This window comes from Lingula anatina, chromosome 1, assembly GCF_051362555.1.
Source record: "Lingula anatina isolate TDL-2025a chromosome 1, LinAna3.0, whole genome shotgun sequence".
Classification (NCBI taxonomy): Eukaryota; Metazoa; Brachiopoda; class Lingulata; order Lingulida; family Lingulidae; genus Lingula; species Lingula anatina.
Window position 1 is genome coordinate 57,735,724 of NC_141767.1, and position 17,239 is coordinate 57,752,962.

Genomic DNA, 17,239 nt, shown 5'->3' on the forward strand with positions numbered 1-17,239 from the left:
AATAGGTAAACTGTACGTTTTAATTTACTTGTATGACTGAATAGGGTTTCTTTAGTGGTATTGGATGCATGTTTTGAGTAATTTTAAAATACACAGGCGTATGTAGGTGAGGATCCAGTATTTCTAAAAATCAGTACATTATGGGAGATAATGGTCAACGTTGAAGAAAAGGGGGTCCAGACCCCCTGGGCCCTCCCTTCCCAGATCCGCTTGATGCATAAAACTAATGGATCAGGTAAACCAGGCTATGAAAACATAAGTTAGGCGTAGGTTACTGGATTATAAGATGGATAAATAAACAAATAGGAAGCAATTATTAAAGATAAATAAATAGATAATAAAAAGAAGCAGAGAAGGTCGTGTATATAATTGTGCTCTACAATTATCTTGATCAAGTCGCGTCCCACTCTGAAAAGACTAATTTTTGCATGAGGAAAGACGCGCAAGTGTAATTATTTACGTCTGTCCCTTGGTTTCCGAGATGCACTGTTCTGGTCCTACACCTGTGAATGTCCATCATGATGTGATCAATGGTGTCCCTGAAATGTGCCCTTGGCTGGCTCTCATTTGACCCGAAAGTATTATCTGCGGCACAGTCTGCATTTGGAAACCTGTTAATAAGGCGTTCGTCCGGGGGGGGGGGGGGAAGGGGGGAGGCCTACTTGTTGTTTAGCAGCCTAATTAACGTAGTTGATCTGCGAGATCAACAGCCTTGTAGATTGATATTTATTCAGAATTGTGGTTGATTGTAATTGTTGTTGATTGTAATTTTTACATCGTAATTTCTGCTATCTACCCGTAGACCTTTAGTAGTGGGACTTGGGGGGGGGGGTATATATTTTTTATATCGTTGTTACTGGTATCCTCTATCCATTAAAGTGAGGAACATGAGACGTTGGGGATATTTAAACTTGACATTAGGGATGTGCACGTGTCCTTCGGATTTTTGGTGACTTTGGTGACCTAGGGGTGGTTGATTATTATCTTTAAATTGTATTTTCTGCTATATACCCATAGGTCTTTAGGTTGAGGAAACTAAAATGTCGGGGTGTGCATAGGCAGTTTTTTTTTTTTTTTTTTTTTTTTTTTGTGACCTGGGGTGTGGCTGTCCCTGGGGATGGTACACATATATATTACCGTAATTTATTTCATCTCCCCCTAGACCATTCGAATTAGGAACATGAGTCTTTGGTGCATGGGTGGGCTACATTAGTGTGACTTGGGGTGTGGCCGTCCCTAGGGGGTGGAGTGATTAGTGGTTTGTCAGGCAATGAAGCTGATTCCATAGATTGCACTTAAGATTCCTTGCAGAGTTGGACCGACCCAGCTAGTACTACATCCTATGTGTGAATCTGAGGGCGGTCTTCGAGTTAGGAAGGAAGGGGAAATGTAGAGAAAGCAACAGACAGTACTAAATAACAGACCTTCAGTCGTATTCTTGAATATAGGTCAAGTTAATTAAAACCCATTCAAGACCCCATACTCTCAGGAATCCCAGGGTCCAAGTCCCATTGTTCTTTAACATAAAACACACATGTTAATTACTGCTCTTGGGAAATAAACATTTTAGTTTTGTGTTAAGACACAACAGCAGTTAAACGCTAGGATTCCTGATCGAGTGTGTGGGGCCTTGTATTAGTTTTTAATTGGATTTCCTGACCTATATTTATGCATATGGCTGGAAGTCCATTTAGTTCTGTATGTGCTTCTCCTGTTCTCTACATTGCTCAAGGACCCATGCACATTCATTAAAATGACAGGTTCATTATGTTCCTTAAAATTTAAGGGTATAGATGGCAGAAAAAAGTTGTGAAAAATATAATCAACCACCCCCCGGGATAGCCACACCTGAAATATCATACTAACATTCCCGGAAACCTATGCATATCCTCAATGGTAAGCTTATCAGCCCGGAAGGTTTCATGTTCCCAACTGTATTGGCGTAAGGGTAGAAGCACGAATAACGATGTAAAATTTAAAATCAACCTCCACAGGGACGGCCACACTCAATGTCACAAAAACCCAGAAGGACCCATACACATCCCCAAAGACAGATTTTTCAATCCCCATAGCCTTACGTTCCCAGTTTTATTGGTCTAAGGATAGATATAGCAGGAATAATAATGGAAATTAGACTAAACCGCCCCCAGGACCCCCCCCCCAAAAAAAAAAAAAAAATCCGAAGTGCCCTTTCACATTCAAAATAGAATGTAGCCACGTTTCATGCTCCTAGCATAAAATACTATGTAAAAATTAGAATAGACAACCCCCAGGGTCGACCACGCCCCAAGTCACAATTGAATTCCGAAGAGCCTTTGCAAATCCCTATAATGATAGGTTTATTAATCATCATTACTATGATGGTTTAGGAAATAACAATGTGAAATAGATCATGTATATAATAAATTGTCCACCACAGGGAAAGCTTGACCAATGTAAGCGTACCTAGCCGAGACAACCCCGTCCCCATTCCAATTCTACCTCTATAGAACTTCTCACTAGCTATTTATTGACTAAGAAAAAATTTTGGTTGCAAAATGCGTTCCGGTTGAAAAATTCGTTTTCACGATTTTCTTTGGTTGCAAAATGCCTTGCAGTTGCAAAATGCGGCTCTACACCAGTTTTATGAATCCCCAGCATTTCATTCTCCCCAACATCTATCTGGACAGTTGACCGTTTCAAATCATTCAGATTTCAGACTTTCCGACCTAAGCGTTTTCATTAAGTATATAGGCCAGGAGGTCAATCTTTTAAAACGACCGAGATATTTTCGAAACATATTTGTTGCATATCAATAGAAAAGCCTATTTTTACAGCTTGTTATTGCAAGTCATAACATTTATGTCATAGTTACAAAAGAGATACTTCTATAACACGAATAATGGAATAGACGGTTTGTTAAAGATATTAATGTACACCTAGTGTGGAGCAAAATTAAAACCTCTCTGCCTAGTAGAGTTCTCTACCTACAGTGGAAAGACATACATTCTTGCTACTGTGTACTAGCCACATCTATAAACCTGCGCCGTCAATCAAACCACACATGGTCAGTTTTATGCCCTAGTTTAAAGGCAGGCAATGTGTTTATTTATACACTTCGTTTGTCTTATACATCTAGTGCCTCAGACCCGCCATGATTCAACGTCCAAATATTGTCAGTTTTTAAACGTCCTGAAATCTTAAAAATTTCAAAACTAAATGGGTAAAACAAAAAACTAGCTTTATGCTTTCCGCCACTGGACCGGAGCTCTTGAAAGAAAGTACATTATTTATAGAAGTTAATCTCACGGGTATCTACGAGAACATATGAAAATAACAGCTTCATTAAACTCCAACGAGATAAAATACGCACTATCATGTGAGGGAGTAATGTTACTCCCCCCCCCCCCCCCCCCCCCCACACACACACACACCATTTCGAATACACGCATCAGAATGAAACATCATATCGACCTTTACGCCTAATTTCCACATCCAACCAGAACTGAAACATGTTTGGATACAATGTACCATGAAGTGGTAATATACTACGAAGTCTCCTAAGGGTCCTTATTTTTTAACCAATGAAGTCGCCTTCTATCATGAAGTAGTAATTCTTATCCTATGAAGTGGTAATATACCACGAAGTATCTTAACAGACGTTCAACTGGCGTGAAAAGTATTTAATCAATAAATCGTCTACACTGACCATGCGCGTCTCAGCTGAGCCACACGTAGCTGGACCTGCTGCAGAAAAAAGGTCCCAAGGCAAAACCTCTACTTTGAAGTGACATTTCTGATAAACAAGGAGCGTCGGACCGGAATATAGTCAAACTAATTTTTTACAAGTGCAAAGGAGAAAGATATTTATTTTTTGGTGATATTTCTGACAACGAGGCAGTTTCGGAATATAGTTAAAATCAAACGAATGTTTATTTCAAGATCCCGGGAGTAATAATGCTACGTTTTGGTGACATTTTTTACTACGAGGCGGTTTCGGAATATACGTGTGCTGGTTTCAGAGCATGGAGCATACTACATGTAATTACAAGTTCAAAGGGGGAAAATATTTGATTTTTACCGATATATCTGATAAAGAGGAAGAATGAACAGTTTAAAAACAAAAGGTAAATAACACAACCCTCGTTAAAAAGTTATAGATTTACAAGTAATTTGTACGCACGTGTGGCTTAAATGTAAACTAAATCCCGTTTTCAAACCATATCCATATGATAATGTAATAAAATTATAAAAAATAATTGTTAAACGTGAAATGTTTATGCTAATTTTTTAAGAGTGTGAGAGATTTAAAATTTGTCTACTGGTAGGTATATAACGCAAGCAACGTCACTATTCTCGTGATGCCAAGGTCGTCTCATGATCAATCTGTCTTTGACTTCCAGCATTTAAGAGACCTAGACTGATTTAACCAAGATGTAGTCGTGAAATTTTAGACTACATCGAGGTTAAATCCGAGTATTCCGAGAGACGCTACGCAGAAATGTCGAGTGAAGCGAGATATTTTTGGGTAGCGGCTCGAGGTTGCCCTCGATCTTCACTGAAGCTTGCCTAAATGGACAGGCTTCAGTGATCATCATATCGCCACGGTCACATAACATCCCTAGGTATGTATGTAGATTTAAACCCCGTACAAATTTTGATATTAACTTATCTTTTCAGCGTTTCTTCGATAATCATTCCTATGGAACTGCCCAGCCAAATGCCCTTTGGGAGGCAATTACCGAGGTATGACGGACAATTTATTTTTTTATTTGGAACAAGTTTAGTGAAGATACGTAGAATAGAAATGTTTAACAAAATTATGGCATAATGGTGTTTGAAGAAAAAGTTGAAAGTTATCGAACACCTCATAGCTACAGAAAATATTAACGGAGGTAAACATCTTGAAACACCGATTCCAAATACACCAATATCGTTCCATCTAACATTATTTTTATAATTTGATTTTTCTTCTTCAGCAAATCCGGTCTGAGGGCAAACACTTAAACGCAACACTGATTTTAACACCTTGGACGGCACAGATTGGGTACCCAGTAGTAACTGTGAATTTGGCACGGGATTCAACCATTACAGTCACTTCATCCTCTTCTGCGGAGTCTAGCCCCGGTTTGCCCGGTCCACCTATTGGGAATGCTACTCAAGTGCATTTTGTGACAAATCCAGACTCCGAATATGGAATGGCTGCAAAGTAGGTGTAGAACATACTTTGTTTTATTTAAAAAGGAAAACGATCATTTAACTAGTCTGATTCGTGGAAGAATGTGTTACAGTGGTATCATTTTTGTTGAGTAACAGAAAACAAAACAAAAATTGCGTGTATCAATTAATGCAAATGTCTATTATACACGTGTGAACGAAAAATGTCTCTCATATTTTTCATAATCTGTTTTAGTCCATGCAATTGCACCTTACTTCTTTTGATCGAGTGAAAAATGTGAATAACTGTACTTAGTATTTATTGTTATTATCATTATAATTATAATAATTAATAATAATTTCTTCTTACAGCCAAGTGTGGTACATTCCCTTTACTATCACAACTTCTTCAAACCTTACCTGGGACAACAGTGCACCGATCGTCTGGATGAACCTTAAAAACAGTAAGCGTTGGATAGAAAAACAGTGTAGATATGGGGGTACTTTCATACCTTGACTAGATTTTAAAAAGAAGGAAATATATTGCACATATATTTTAAACAATAAGAATCAATTTAAGTCTAAGTTATTGCTTAAAACTATTTTTCAGCTGCCATAACATCTTCAGCTGTGGGCACCTTGGAGAAAGGGGGCTGGGTGATTGGAAATACAGCAATGGCCGGGTTCTACCGCGTCAACTACGATTTGGAGAACTGGAATAATATCCTAAATCAACTCTTGAGTGATTATACTGTATGTTTGAATGATTTGGATAATATGAGGCCATATTAATTTAGCTTAATTTAACTTAGCATTTGAATATAAACTAATACTGCTCTTACATAGGCCTATTCCTCTTTATGATTATAGAACATTAATTGTATGTCAGCTTAATTTACTGGGTTACAAACACATTTTAAAGTTCCATTTTACGGTTTTAAAAGTACATTTAAACTAGTAATTTGCAAAATGAAGTGTTCGTAACCAAACATACATTGTTTGTGTAACTCGATATACTCGTACCTGTAGTATAAAACGTACAAGTATTACCGAATAAGATTTAATAAGGAACAGTTAGAAATCACTTCTTATCCCTGCCATCGAACGGTTCTCTTCTTTTTTCTTTAGAAAATTCACACCATTAATAGGGGACAAGTGATGGACGACCTTTTCAATTTGTTAAGGTAGTGAATAGTTTTGTCCTTTTGGTTTACCGTGGATATTAAAAGAACGACAAATTAAAGTTCAAATTCGTTAATCATCAAGAAAACACATCATTTAAGGAAAATGGCGTAAATTCCAATAATATAGCTGTTTAAAATATGTAAAATAGATACAGCTCCATGAAGTAGTTGATTTGAACATTGGCCTCCTTTGGAAATAATGCGTTTCTCTGTTGCGTATCAATTAAGGAAACCATTTTAACAGTCATTGTAACATATTTCTCTGGTTTTATTGTTAGAGGAGATATCCGCCCAGTAAATATCGCCCTGGCCATGACATCAACGACATATCTCTCCAGTGAAACAGACTACATGCCACTCTCAGTGGGCATTCGTCATCTGGAGTACATTTCTTATATGCTGGCAAGAAGTGAATTCTTCGGGATATATAGGGTTGGTCGCTTAAAATTATTGTAATAAGAACTAAATATTTTGTTTTCTGAAAAATCTTAGACGTTGTTTGGCTTTGAAAAAATGTTATTCTTATGATACATGGGTTTACTTAAGGGAAATTTTCCCAGAAATGTTTAGCGCAGATATAAATATACAATAATTATGTTGCTTTAATTTGTAGGAATATATTATTAAACTACTCACGCCTGTTTATAACCGTATGGGTTGGACAGATACAGGAAAACAGATGGAAAGGTATAAGTTGCTATGTATTGTGTACATGATATTCAGAACTGGTTATGAAATTTAAAAAAATCATTTATAAATCAGTAATCAGTCGTCGCCAGTCTGTAACATGAAACTGGTATGTTTAAAAGGCCGTCATATTTTATCGCATGTTTTATATTTCATTTTTATTATATAGATTTGTTTTATTTTAATAAAATTTGTTTTGATATTTCATATTCAACTTGCAGATTCACGCGTATTAAGGTGCTTACGTTCATGTGTAGTCTTAACTACCGCCCATGTGTACTGAAAGGACTGGAGCTGTTTGACCAGTGGAAGGCTTCTCCAACCCCAGATCAAGTTAACCCGTAAGTCCACCTAACGTTAAAGCAATAATAACTCTTCGTTTCGGCCAAAAAATGAATTTTCCTGGAGTAAACAACAATTTTCCCATACTTACCAATGGTTAATGAATCCATTTTTACATTCAAAGTTAGTCCCTGGTTTTTTTCTAAAAAGTTTGGTTTTTTGTTAAAATCTCTTAAGAGATTTTAACAGAGTATAGACATCAATGGAGGTCACGTGGTCTAAAGACAAGTTCAGATATCAGAATAAAAGCTATAACTGCTGTTTTTTGGTAAAACAGAATATATTATATTTCTATGAGTTATTCACAAGGTTTTTACTGTGAAATATAGATATCATACGAAGAGTTATTATCCCTTTAATATACAGTAAATTACACCAATAGAGTAGATAGCTTTATCTCCTCCCTTGATTAAAAGACAATTATGTCATATGCAAGACAGATTTTTAAATTTCATTCGGTTTCGGTGTCACATTTTTGAGGAACAAAAAGATGTTCACATATATTAACCCATCTAGATATCAAGTGTGCGCGACTATATCTGTAAAGGGTTATAGGGAATGGGTAAATGTGAAAGAGTGATTATGCTCTGAAAATCACGCTGTTCGTAGTTATACATTAATTCTATTCATACAGTTTGTAGGATTCCATACATTACGACAAACACTGCATTGATCATTGTAAATATTACCTTGTCTCTTTTTAGGATCCCCGACAACCTACGCGAGCCAGTTTACATGGCTGCTATCAAGTACGGCCCAGACTCCAACTGGGATTTCCTGTACGCAAGAAGCAGGCAGTCCAGAGTTGCCTCAGACAGACAGAGGATGCTGCGGGCGTGTGCAAACACCAGGACACCTTGGCTAGTCAACAGGTGCGAGTTTTCTGTAGAGAAGACATTAATTCCACATTGCCTTGAAACTCAAGGAGAAACTCTGATGGCAGAAAAAAAACATTTTCGTAGTCTACATACACTGTTACATCAGCCGATAACATATTGGTTCCATGTGATTAATGATGTAAGTTTTCCAATAAGATATGCTTACTTTCAGGTTGTTGAGATATACCTTGGACCAGACTCAGGTCCGCTATGAGGATGCGCCCACTGTGATGGCTGCGTGTGGTTTCACACCGGCCGGCAGAACCCTGGCATGGGACTGGCTGAGAGCTAACTGGCAGGCTGTTTATGACAGGTAAGCTGACCAATCTCACTTGTGTGTATAAAATCTGGGCAATTTTGTCTACAAATCATCAACTTCATCAGTTACTTTCCTGTGATAAACCTTTTTAGTAAAACCATTAGATCCACCTAAAACATCTATTGTTGAAAGACTTCAGGATCTGCCAAGGTGTGGGAGATGAAGCGATACATATACCATTTAATCAGTTATTGCAATCCTTTATAATTTCCTTCGATTTTCTAGGTTTGGTCAGTTATCCTACTATATGTCAGATATCATCGATAAAGTCACGATGCGATTCAATTCCCAATTTGAACTGTCGTCAGTAAGTAAACGTTTTTTTTCTTCACATTTTATTTACAGACATGATTTATTTTAAATGCCCTAAATTTTGAATAATTAAGTAATATGGAAAAATGTGTATGTCTGTCTACTGTCGACATAGAGATTTAAGCACTTAAGACTGAGTTTAAATCTTTGTGCGTGAATTGCACTCATTTTTGCTAGGGAGTACTACATGTACAACAGGTATTGGTGTGGAAGGTCTCTCAACGGTTAACTGTTTTTTTTTTCAGTTGATCGACTGGATTAATCGTCAAGAGCATTTAGGTACGGGCACACGTGCGTTTGAGCGCGCAGTGGAGAAAACACGGGCCAACATCCGATGGTTGGAAAATAACGAAGCACCCCTCGGAGAGTGGCTTAATGTTGAGAGGACGAGGCCAACTAGAGACGGGTCACCAACTAGAGACGGGTCATTGGATTCTGGGGATCACACTGGCCACGAGAACCAAACCTTTGTTGATCCATTTGCGTCAAGTTGAAACTTCCCAATTATTTAGATTGTATTCTAGTCATCTGCTGTGATGATATTAGTAATAAATATGATAATGATAATGATATGCTATGATATGATAAGAGTATTTTACAGAGGTTGCGCTTTTAAAAACAACAGTGTAGCAGGGAGAGGTAATTAAAAGTATTAGAGACAATGGCCGAGTCTGATTTTGGCAAATCATCTTACTTATGTTGACCACTTATTTATGGAATATTTACAAATCAGCAAGTTTTATACAAACTGTCAACAGTTCTGTTTCTACTGCAAGTTCTGATAGGACTGTTACGATTTTGCAATACTGGGAGCATTGGCCCATTTGGTCGTTGGCGTGGTTTGAAAATCTAGTCGTTTCACATTTACGTTTCTTGTCTTAATTTTCCTTTAAGCAGCTATTAATAAAAAAGCATTTCTATTATACGCCATTGTCACTTGGAAGTTTCGTCATGTATCTCGTCGAGAGCTGGAGTTATAGAACTGATTGGTTTTTTTTTCTTTTAACGCTGTAATACATGCCACACGACTACCGTTCCTCTTAACTAAGGAACAAACTATTATAAGTGGCAGGGTACCGGGTTAACTTTTATTCATAGCGCACTTAAAAAAAGTTCAAGTTTATGTTATCGTAAAAAGAAGGGAAAATGCATACAATAGCACAGTGTATTCATACTTCTGATGCAATATTCCAATGGTGCATTCTAAAACGAGCCTACAATTATCTTATTAACGCGTATCCCGTCATTGTTTTGTCGTTTAGAAGGGCTTTGTAAATGAAGGCACTGTGCTTACCAATATTATGCTATCATAAGCCTAGTTTAAGTATAGACAGACACCGTTGATGTAAATCCAACAAACGCTTGTAGTAAAGGTATTACTCATTTTGTGTACACTAATGCACACTGAAATCTATACCGATTTAACAATAAACTATAAATAAACCCCCTTGAAAAACTATACTTCCAAGTTTTCTTTATTGACAATTTAAATGAGCAATATCATGTGGCATACACATAAATATCTGGCAAAAACGATGAAGGGCGAAAGCATCATCCTTTATCAATAGATGACATTAATTTGACATTCAGTTATCTTCACTTTACTCCAGTAACTAAAAAACTTAGTTTTAAAACAATGTTGATCCAATATTAAATGCCAATTCAAAATTAAACACCATTTTTTCACTTATTTTACTACAGTTTATCAGTATCACTGAGCACAAAAAAAAGAGCACTAGCAAATGTCATACCAGCTGTAGCAAATGTTGTTCAAGTACACACTGTACCCATCAAGCTAAAGCCTCCTCTACTCAACGTGAAAGACATGAATAGCACAATAGCTGAAGGGAACTGAAATAAATGAACTTTTTTTTAGATGTTTACAGGATTTTAATACTTGAAGCAATGTGAAAGAGTGGCAGTGACCACCACACATTGCATGGTTATAAGATATTGCTTCTTTTGCCGTTTAATAATTTAAATTGCATATTCCATATACACTAATACATAATAAAGCATACTATTTAGGAATACTTGAGTGTCCTGTTTGCCGGACTAAAATACAGACAGCAATCTAATACATGTACATACTCAGCTGCCACAGCTTTAATACAATGATATATGTCAGCAGTGAACATCACATAGTGTATATCACAACATGGAGAGACATAATAAGCACCTAATCACTAAAGTTCTGTTCATTGAAATACACTTGTATCAAGTTCAGAAAACCAAAGTGGGCTATCACACTTTTTACACATTTACCTCTTGCTAAATAGTGTTCTAAAGTAATATATGTTACAACTCTTGTGCAAGATCTTAATAAGAAGTCCTCTGTTGTACACTATATTTTATAAAAGTTAAATGCATCCTGAACTAATGGTTACTTGAAATTTCTCCACCATTAAACCTGTTTCAATACATAAATATTAATGTACTTGGTACAAAGCTACATCAACTGCTACAACAATTTTCCCATCTCATGTCACAGTTAACAACATACATAGATATATATACTGCAATAAATTAGATATGGCAAGTTCACAAGCAAAACAAAAGACATCACACAGACAAAATACATTAAATGCATATACAAGTATAAGTATCAAATACAAAATGAAGCAACTTAGCAGCAAAAGCTGACAAACATCAACAACAATAATGCAGTGCTCCTACATATACCTAACATGTGTAGATAAGTAAAAAAGATTGTCATGGTAAATCCATGTACATGTATATAAATAACTGTAAAGCAAATGCTTGTTCAAAGTAATAGAACCCTTTATTCCTTTAACTAACAAGATATTTATATGAAATACACAGAGAAAAATATTTAGAAAGGAATGTCAACTTTGTTTGGTCCACATTAAGGAATGAATCAAGGAATGTACTTGTAATGTAATCTCCCACATAACCCAAGTGCCCTGTTTTATAAAATATCAAGATAATAATCTTACAAAATCTAAAAAGAATCCAAGAAATAGAGAAATATACTAAATGCATATACATAGTTTGATTTTTAATAATGCTTATTAGATATAAAGTGAATCTTTTCTATATAGGACATATATGGTATCTGTGTAAGGATTAGCTATAGGTGAAAATATTCACTGACATTAACATAGACTTGAAGTGTGTGTGTCTGTGTGTGTGTGTGGGGGTATTTAATTAGCTTATTAAAGTCCTTATACAGGTTAGCATTCATTAGTCAATGTGTACAGAAAATTTTAACCCTGTGCTTGAGAGAGATATTGTGTATATACATCAATACTTTAAATGGCCCACACAGGGTCATAGCTTTAGAAAAAAACTACATAAATAAAGATGCCCATCAGATCTTTTCTTTCTTGTGAAGATGAGCACTAAAGACCACTTCTTGTTACAAAGATGTCATGGGGACCCCATCCTGTAAGGCAGATTTTCAAGAAGGATAAAAACTGGAACAATGTGGTAGGTAAGCTTAAAATATCTTCATGCACATATATCTTCTTTTTCACAGCTGTACATGCCTATTTGCATTGTACTGACATACACCAGTCTACTTATCTCTAAAAGCTATCCTCATTACAAAATGTTTACCTCTGAATGATTTTGTAAAATACATTAATTTTTAAATCCAAGATAAAATTATGTATGTGTGCATGTGCATGAGTGTTCTATTAAACATTGATTTACATTGATTTATACAGCACTGAATTTACCTGAGGAACAACACCACAGCAGCTTTTTGAAAAGCTTGATACTTCTTTGCCATGCAGTTTTCTATCATGTTTAAGAAACATTTAATATAGGTTTGTATAAAAAATAAGCTTACCTCAGTTGTGTAAGTAACAGCACCATCATAACTCTCCTCAAATCCTGAAACTCCCTTCAACACCTGCAGCTGGTGCAAAACTGCTACTTCTTCCTCTGTGAACGACTTCAGTGGTATATCAACATCCTTTTCTTCCTCCTTGGCATCCAGAGAACCATCATATGATTCATTGTCATATCCAAATGCTGTTGATGTTATTGCAGGCTGGTACTTCTTTGGTTTCTTGGACTCTACAGAATAATAGGTTTGCTGTATATATATTTTTTTCGTCAAATCCAATTGGTAATAGCAACTTACTAGTAGACCAAAAATATATGACCTGTTCCTTGTCATCAGAACCAATGCCATATACATGCACTAGACCTTTACCTTGTGATTAAATCCATGCCTGATACAGCAGACATTTCTATGCAATGATATTTATTTCTCACTGATGACAATAGCACCCCCAAGACATGGTAAATTACACAGACAATTCTCACACATAATGCAGTATCTTTAAACCCAAAAATAAGATGAATTTTATTCTTTCTGGAAGACATTCATGATGTATGCTAAATGCATAGTAGCTACCGGGTTAAAGTTACCAAAGCCTTACAACCCAGTGCACATGCTGGTATCAGTATGTATAAAGGAGCCTAAAGTTGCCATTTCTCCTGAACAGGATACTAGTATGTGAAGTCAATATCAAGTAACTTCCAGACATATTGTGTCATTTTTAATACTTAAATACATGAGGTGGGAGCAACCAATGTGTTAAGTGCCTAAGGACATATTAAAGATTTAATGGCCGATATGTCATTACTCCTACACCTATTCGAGAAAAAAAAAACACTTAGAAACTATTTGTTTAATCATTATTAATAATTTTTGGAATCTTCATTAAAAATATGAAGTTTAATCAGCTCATACCCCTGATAACTTCTCTTATCCTCCAGAGTCTGAAAACGATGAGAAGTCCAACCCCATCTTTGGCTGTACTGGGCATGACAATCTTTCTACACTCATATGCTTTTTCTTCTCTCTCTCTCTCTCTCTCTCTCTCTCTCTCTCTCTAAATATATTTATCCCTTGAGCATAATATATAACCATACCTGATAGTCTTCTCTTATCATCAAATGAGATTCTATGGTCATCTGTGTGCTGGTCATGGTCATCATGAAAGTCAGTGAAGACAGGCTGGGAAGTGGGTTTCTTCTTGAACCTTCCACCACCTTGCTCAGTTTTCTTTGTTGAGCTACTTTTTGACTTGAGTGCTGACTTTATCTCAGGAGCTAGAAAAAAAACATGAAAATACTCATATTTTATATGTTGTTGGTTACCATTTACAGAATCACCAAAATGAACAATTTTCATCTAAAACATAATGTATCAGTCACTTTTGAAAATTCTCAACCCAAACATATCTAATCTATCGATAAACATTCTGACTTACCTTGAGTGCTGGGCTGCAATCTGTCCTCATACTGGCTTAATTTCTCTTTGAGGCTACTTATTTCTCTCTGGATAAAAAAAGAATATTTATTCACAAAGAGTCATGAACAAACAAATATAATTATATCTATAATGATTCTTATACTGGATATTTCTAACCATTTTAACTACCTACAAAAACCTCCAATGTACAGTTGTACCCATTACACAGGTAATTTTATAGCCAATATTCCCCAAAGCCCTGCTTTCCTGACAGCCTACCTGGTCCCATTCCTGCTGTGATATTGCTTCCACTGCTTTACACTCAGCCTCTATGCGAGCTTTTCTTTCTCTAGAAAACTTCTCTATGGCTTCTTTTCTCAACTCCAATGCAGCACCTAGAAGACAGAAAATTTTGAACAAACAAACATCTGATGGGCATCTTTATCTATGTAGTTTTTTTCTAAAGCTATGACCCTGTGTGGGCCATTTAAAGTATTGATGTATATACACAATATCTCTCTCAATGTGCAATATTTGAGAAAAAAAACACTTAGAAACTATTTGTTTAATCATTATTAATAATTTTTGGAATCTTCATTAAAAATATGAAGTTTAATCAGCTCATACCCCTGATAACTTCTCTTATCCTCCAGAGTCTGAAAACGATGAGAAGTCCAACCCCATCTTTGGCTGTACTGGGGATGATATCAAAACTGTACACCACATAAATTACAAACACCAGCGTCACTAACACAGCATCTAGCACCTGAAAGGTAGAAAAATGATAAACTGTTAAATAAACTTATAATCTTTGAACACATTATCATAATAAAGAGCTTAAGGGAGCATAACTTCCACACCTTTATTGAAAGTAAAAAATAATAAATACATTACATGCACTTCTTTATAGAAAAATAAGAGTGACATTCATTGGAATCTTACCTCGAGTTTATATTTGAAAAAAGCACCACTCCTTGCAACCAACTTCAAAATAACCTTTAAAAATAATAAAATTACACTACTGTGAAAATGCAATATATACACTGTATAGACACACACACACACACACACACACTATTATCAAGTCTAAACTGTCAGAAATGCAAGAACCATGAAACTGTAGATAAACTGTTACAGCAATGCTAACTGTGAATACTTTCAAGATGCTGAGTTGTTTTTAATATATTTATGTTATAAAATGGTATTGTGCATCCAATTATTTCCATACCCAGATCAAAATGTGTTAGCAAACTATTCCAGTCAATAATGCATCCTATACAAACATAATAAATACATATGGGTGGCTACGAAAAACATAAGTAATTTTAAAGTTCAAATACTTCAACAGTTCAAAAGCTTCTGAATTAAAATTCGGCTCAGTTTCTTGATACCTTATTATTGGTCAATGAAAATGTCAAGTGTTAAGGTGAAACAGTTTTGATATAATTATCAATTGCCAGACACTGAAAAGTACAGTCATGAAATTAACATTTACAAAAAGCATTATTTTCCAAAAGTATCCTAAATCTTATTTCATACAATATCTTCAAAACTGTTGAAATTAGTTTACTTAGAAATTAGTAATGTTTTTTTAGCCACCCGATTTGTATTTTCTTATCATTATTTAAAAAAAGCAAAGTTACGACGCATACTAACCTCCAGCATAAACAGACACAAAATACAAAGACTGATATAATGTAAAATCTCTCCAGCTAAATTAACCTGGCTATTTGGTACTGGAAGCACCTTGTTTGTAAACCCTGCAGTTGAGCTTCCATTGATTGTTGAACTATGATTGTCCTCAGCCAGTGAGCAAGTGCAAAGTGCTGAAAAAATAAACATACAAGTTATAATCATATATTCATGAAAATGTATGATTTTTTAAAAGTTGCAAGTATTCTGCAGGTGTGTGTGTGTGTCCAAGTATGTGTGTATCTGTGTCTATGTGTCTATACGTGTGTGTCTAAACGCAGCTCTCATCACTACTCTCTTTAATAAATATCTAAAATGCTGGATATAATGTGCACATATGACTTTAAAATACCTACCCTTTCTAGTACCATACTCACCATGTATAATCCCAATATCAATCAGAAGAAGCATATAGATAATTAGACTGTCTAAAACAACCAGCACCAGGATAACACTGTTGGCAAGCTGACAGTAAAGATAATGGTCCAACCATTGTTGATAACTGAAATATGTGAAATAAAAGTACATTCAAATGAAATGTTAATGGTGGTCTTAAACAGGTGTTCGATTTCACTACATGTAGATGAACCATAATAATCGCGTTAAGCTACTGTACTTTAAAGCTCACTCTTTTTAACGAACAATTTGAAGTAAAATTATTACTTATAACAAAGCTGTACATATCAAAACATAAAACGTTGCCGAAACATACAGGACCCTTCCTAAATAGTTTTTTAAAGCTAACTCTTTACATTCATGACAAAATTAGAAAGCCGACATATTCACAAGTGGACCGAAGCTTCCACTTACGTTTGTTTCTTAGTTCCGTTTTCTACGTTGTCAATGGTGTGTTCCAACCTCCGGGAACCATCATCCCTACGTAAAGGTGTAATATAATGAATACATCTTTGAAACCAAAGCCATTAGATCTCATAAAATGAGAAATATCACGATTAAGAAAAATAACTTACCTATCCGCCATTTCAGTGTGTCACATTTCTACCTTTTTATTGAAGGTCAAGGTGAAACAAGACAAGCTATTTAAGGTCCCATAGGTTGTGTATAGGTCATACATGAGGTTAGCTCTTTTTAAAATTAAATATACTTAGGCTAATTTGATAATTATGTTAAAAATGGTTAAACTATAATTCTATGTTTGCTAACTTTACTTTGTTTAATAATAACGAAATTATATTAAAAAGACCCAATATTGTGTTAGATGTGACACCCAAGGATGGCTTACAGTTGTCCCCACAGTCTTGATCACTGCCAAAAACGCAGTTAGAAGAAGCCAGGGCTAGGCTAGTCATTGTTTTGCAAATGTCATGGCACATGGCTTACAATTTGACAAATAACACACCTAATTGTCAGGTGGGCCAGCAATGCAAATGCCAGCAATCCCAATCCATGTAGGCCTACATGCCGTATATTTATTTTTACGCATTTTATCACATTTAAT

At 35.6% G+C, this 17,239-nt stretch overlaps 2 protein-coding genes across 2 annotated transcripts in view; one reads left to right on the forward strand and one right to left on the reverse strand.

Moving 5' to 3' along the window:
• LOC106178048 (uncharacterized) overlaps nucleotides 1-10,309 on the forward strand; it is a gene marked incomplete at its 5' end in the record, with an annotated part of 32,927 nt that extends 22,618 nt beyond the window's left edge. The window contains 12 exons of the mRNA XM_087015578.1: nucleotides 4,660-4,725; nucleotides 4,959-5,188; nucleotides 5,509-5,600; nucleotides 5,747-5,889; nucleotides 6,265-6,320; nucleotides 6,599-6,752; nucleotides 6,934-7,007; nucleotides 7,229-7,348; nucleotides 8,054-8,221; nucleotides 8,400-8,540; nucleotides 8,772-8,853; nucleotides 9,104-10,309. Coding sequence (XP_086871704.1) covers nucleotides 4,660-4,725; nucleotides 4,959-5,188; nucleotides 5,509-5,600; nucleotides 5,747-5,889; nucleotides 6,265-6,320; nucleotides 6,599-6,752; nucleotides 6,934-7,007; nucleotides 7,229-7,348; nucleotides 8,054-8,221; nucleotides 8,400-8,540; nucleotides 8,772-8,853; nucleotides 9,104-9,352 — 1,575 coding nt within the window. The remainder of the gene's footprint in view (nucleotides 1-4,659; nucleotides 4,726-4,958; nucleotides 5,189-5,508; nucleotides 5,601-5,746; nucleotides 5,890-6,264; nucleotides 6,321-6,598; nucleotides 6,753-6,933; nucleotides 7,008-7,228; nucleotides 7,349-8,053; nucleotides 8,222-8,399; nucleotides 8,541-8,771; nucleotides 8,854-9,103) is intronic.
• LOC106178050 (uncharacterized) lies at nucleotides 10,310-16,802 on the reverse strand. The gene is made up of 11 exons (XM_086994969.1): nucleotides 16,752-16,802; nucleotides 16,591-16,656; nucleotides 16,158-16,282; nucleotides 15,745-15,914; nucleotides 15,031-15,084; nucleotides 14,716-14,854; nucleotides 14,368-14,483; nucleotides 14,108-14,174; nucleotides 13,767-13,946; nucleotides 12,673-12,902; nucleotides 10,310-12,264 (listed from the first exon to the last, which is right to left on the reverse strand). The coding sequence occupies exons 1-11, from the start codon at nucleotides 16,760-16,762 to the stop codon at nucleotides 12,238-12,240; spliced, it is 1,185 nt and encodes a 394-aa protein (XP_086851095.1). The 5' UTR covers nucleotides 16,763-16,802; the 3' UTR covers nucleotides 10,310-12,237.
• Nucleotides 16,803-17,239: the final 437 nt, after the last annotated feature.

Coding starts and splice junctions, on each gene's coding strand:
- LOC106178050 (XM_086994969.1), bottom strand. Junction 16,283..16,590: donor AACGGAACTAAGAAACAAAC/GTAAGTGGAAGC, acceptor CACATATTTCAG/TTATCAACAATGGTTGGACC. Junction 14,855..15,030: donor TTTTCAAATATAAACTCGAG/GTAAGATTCCAA, acceptor TCTACCTTTCAG/GTGCTAGATGCTGTGTTAGT.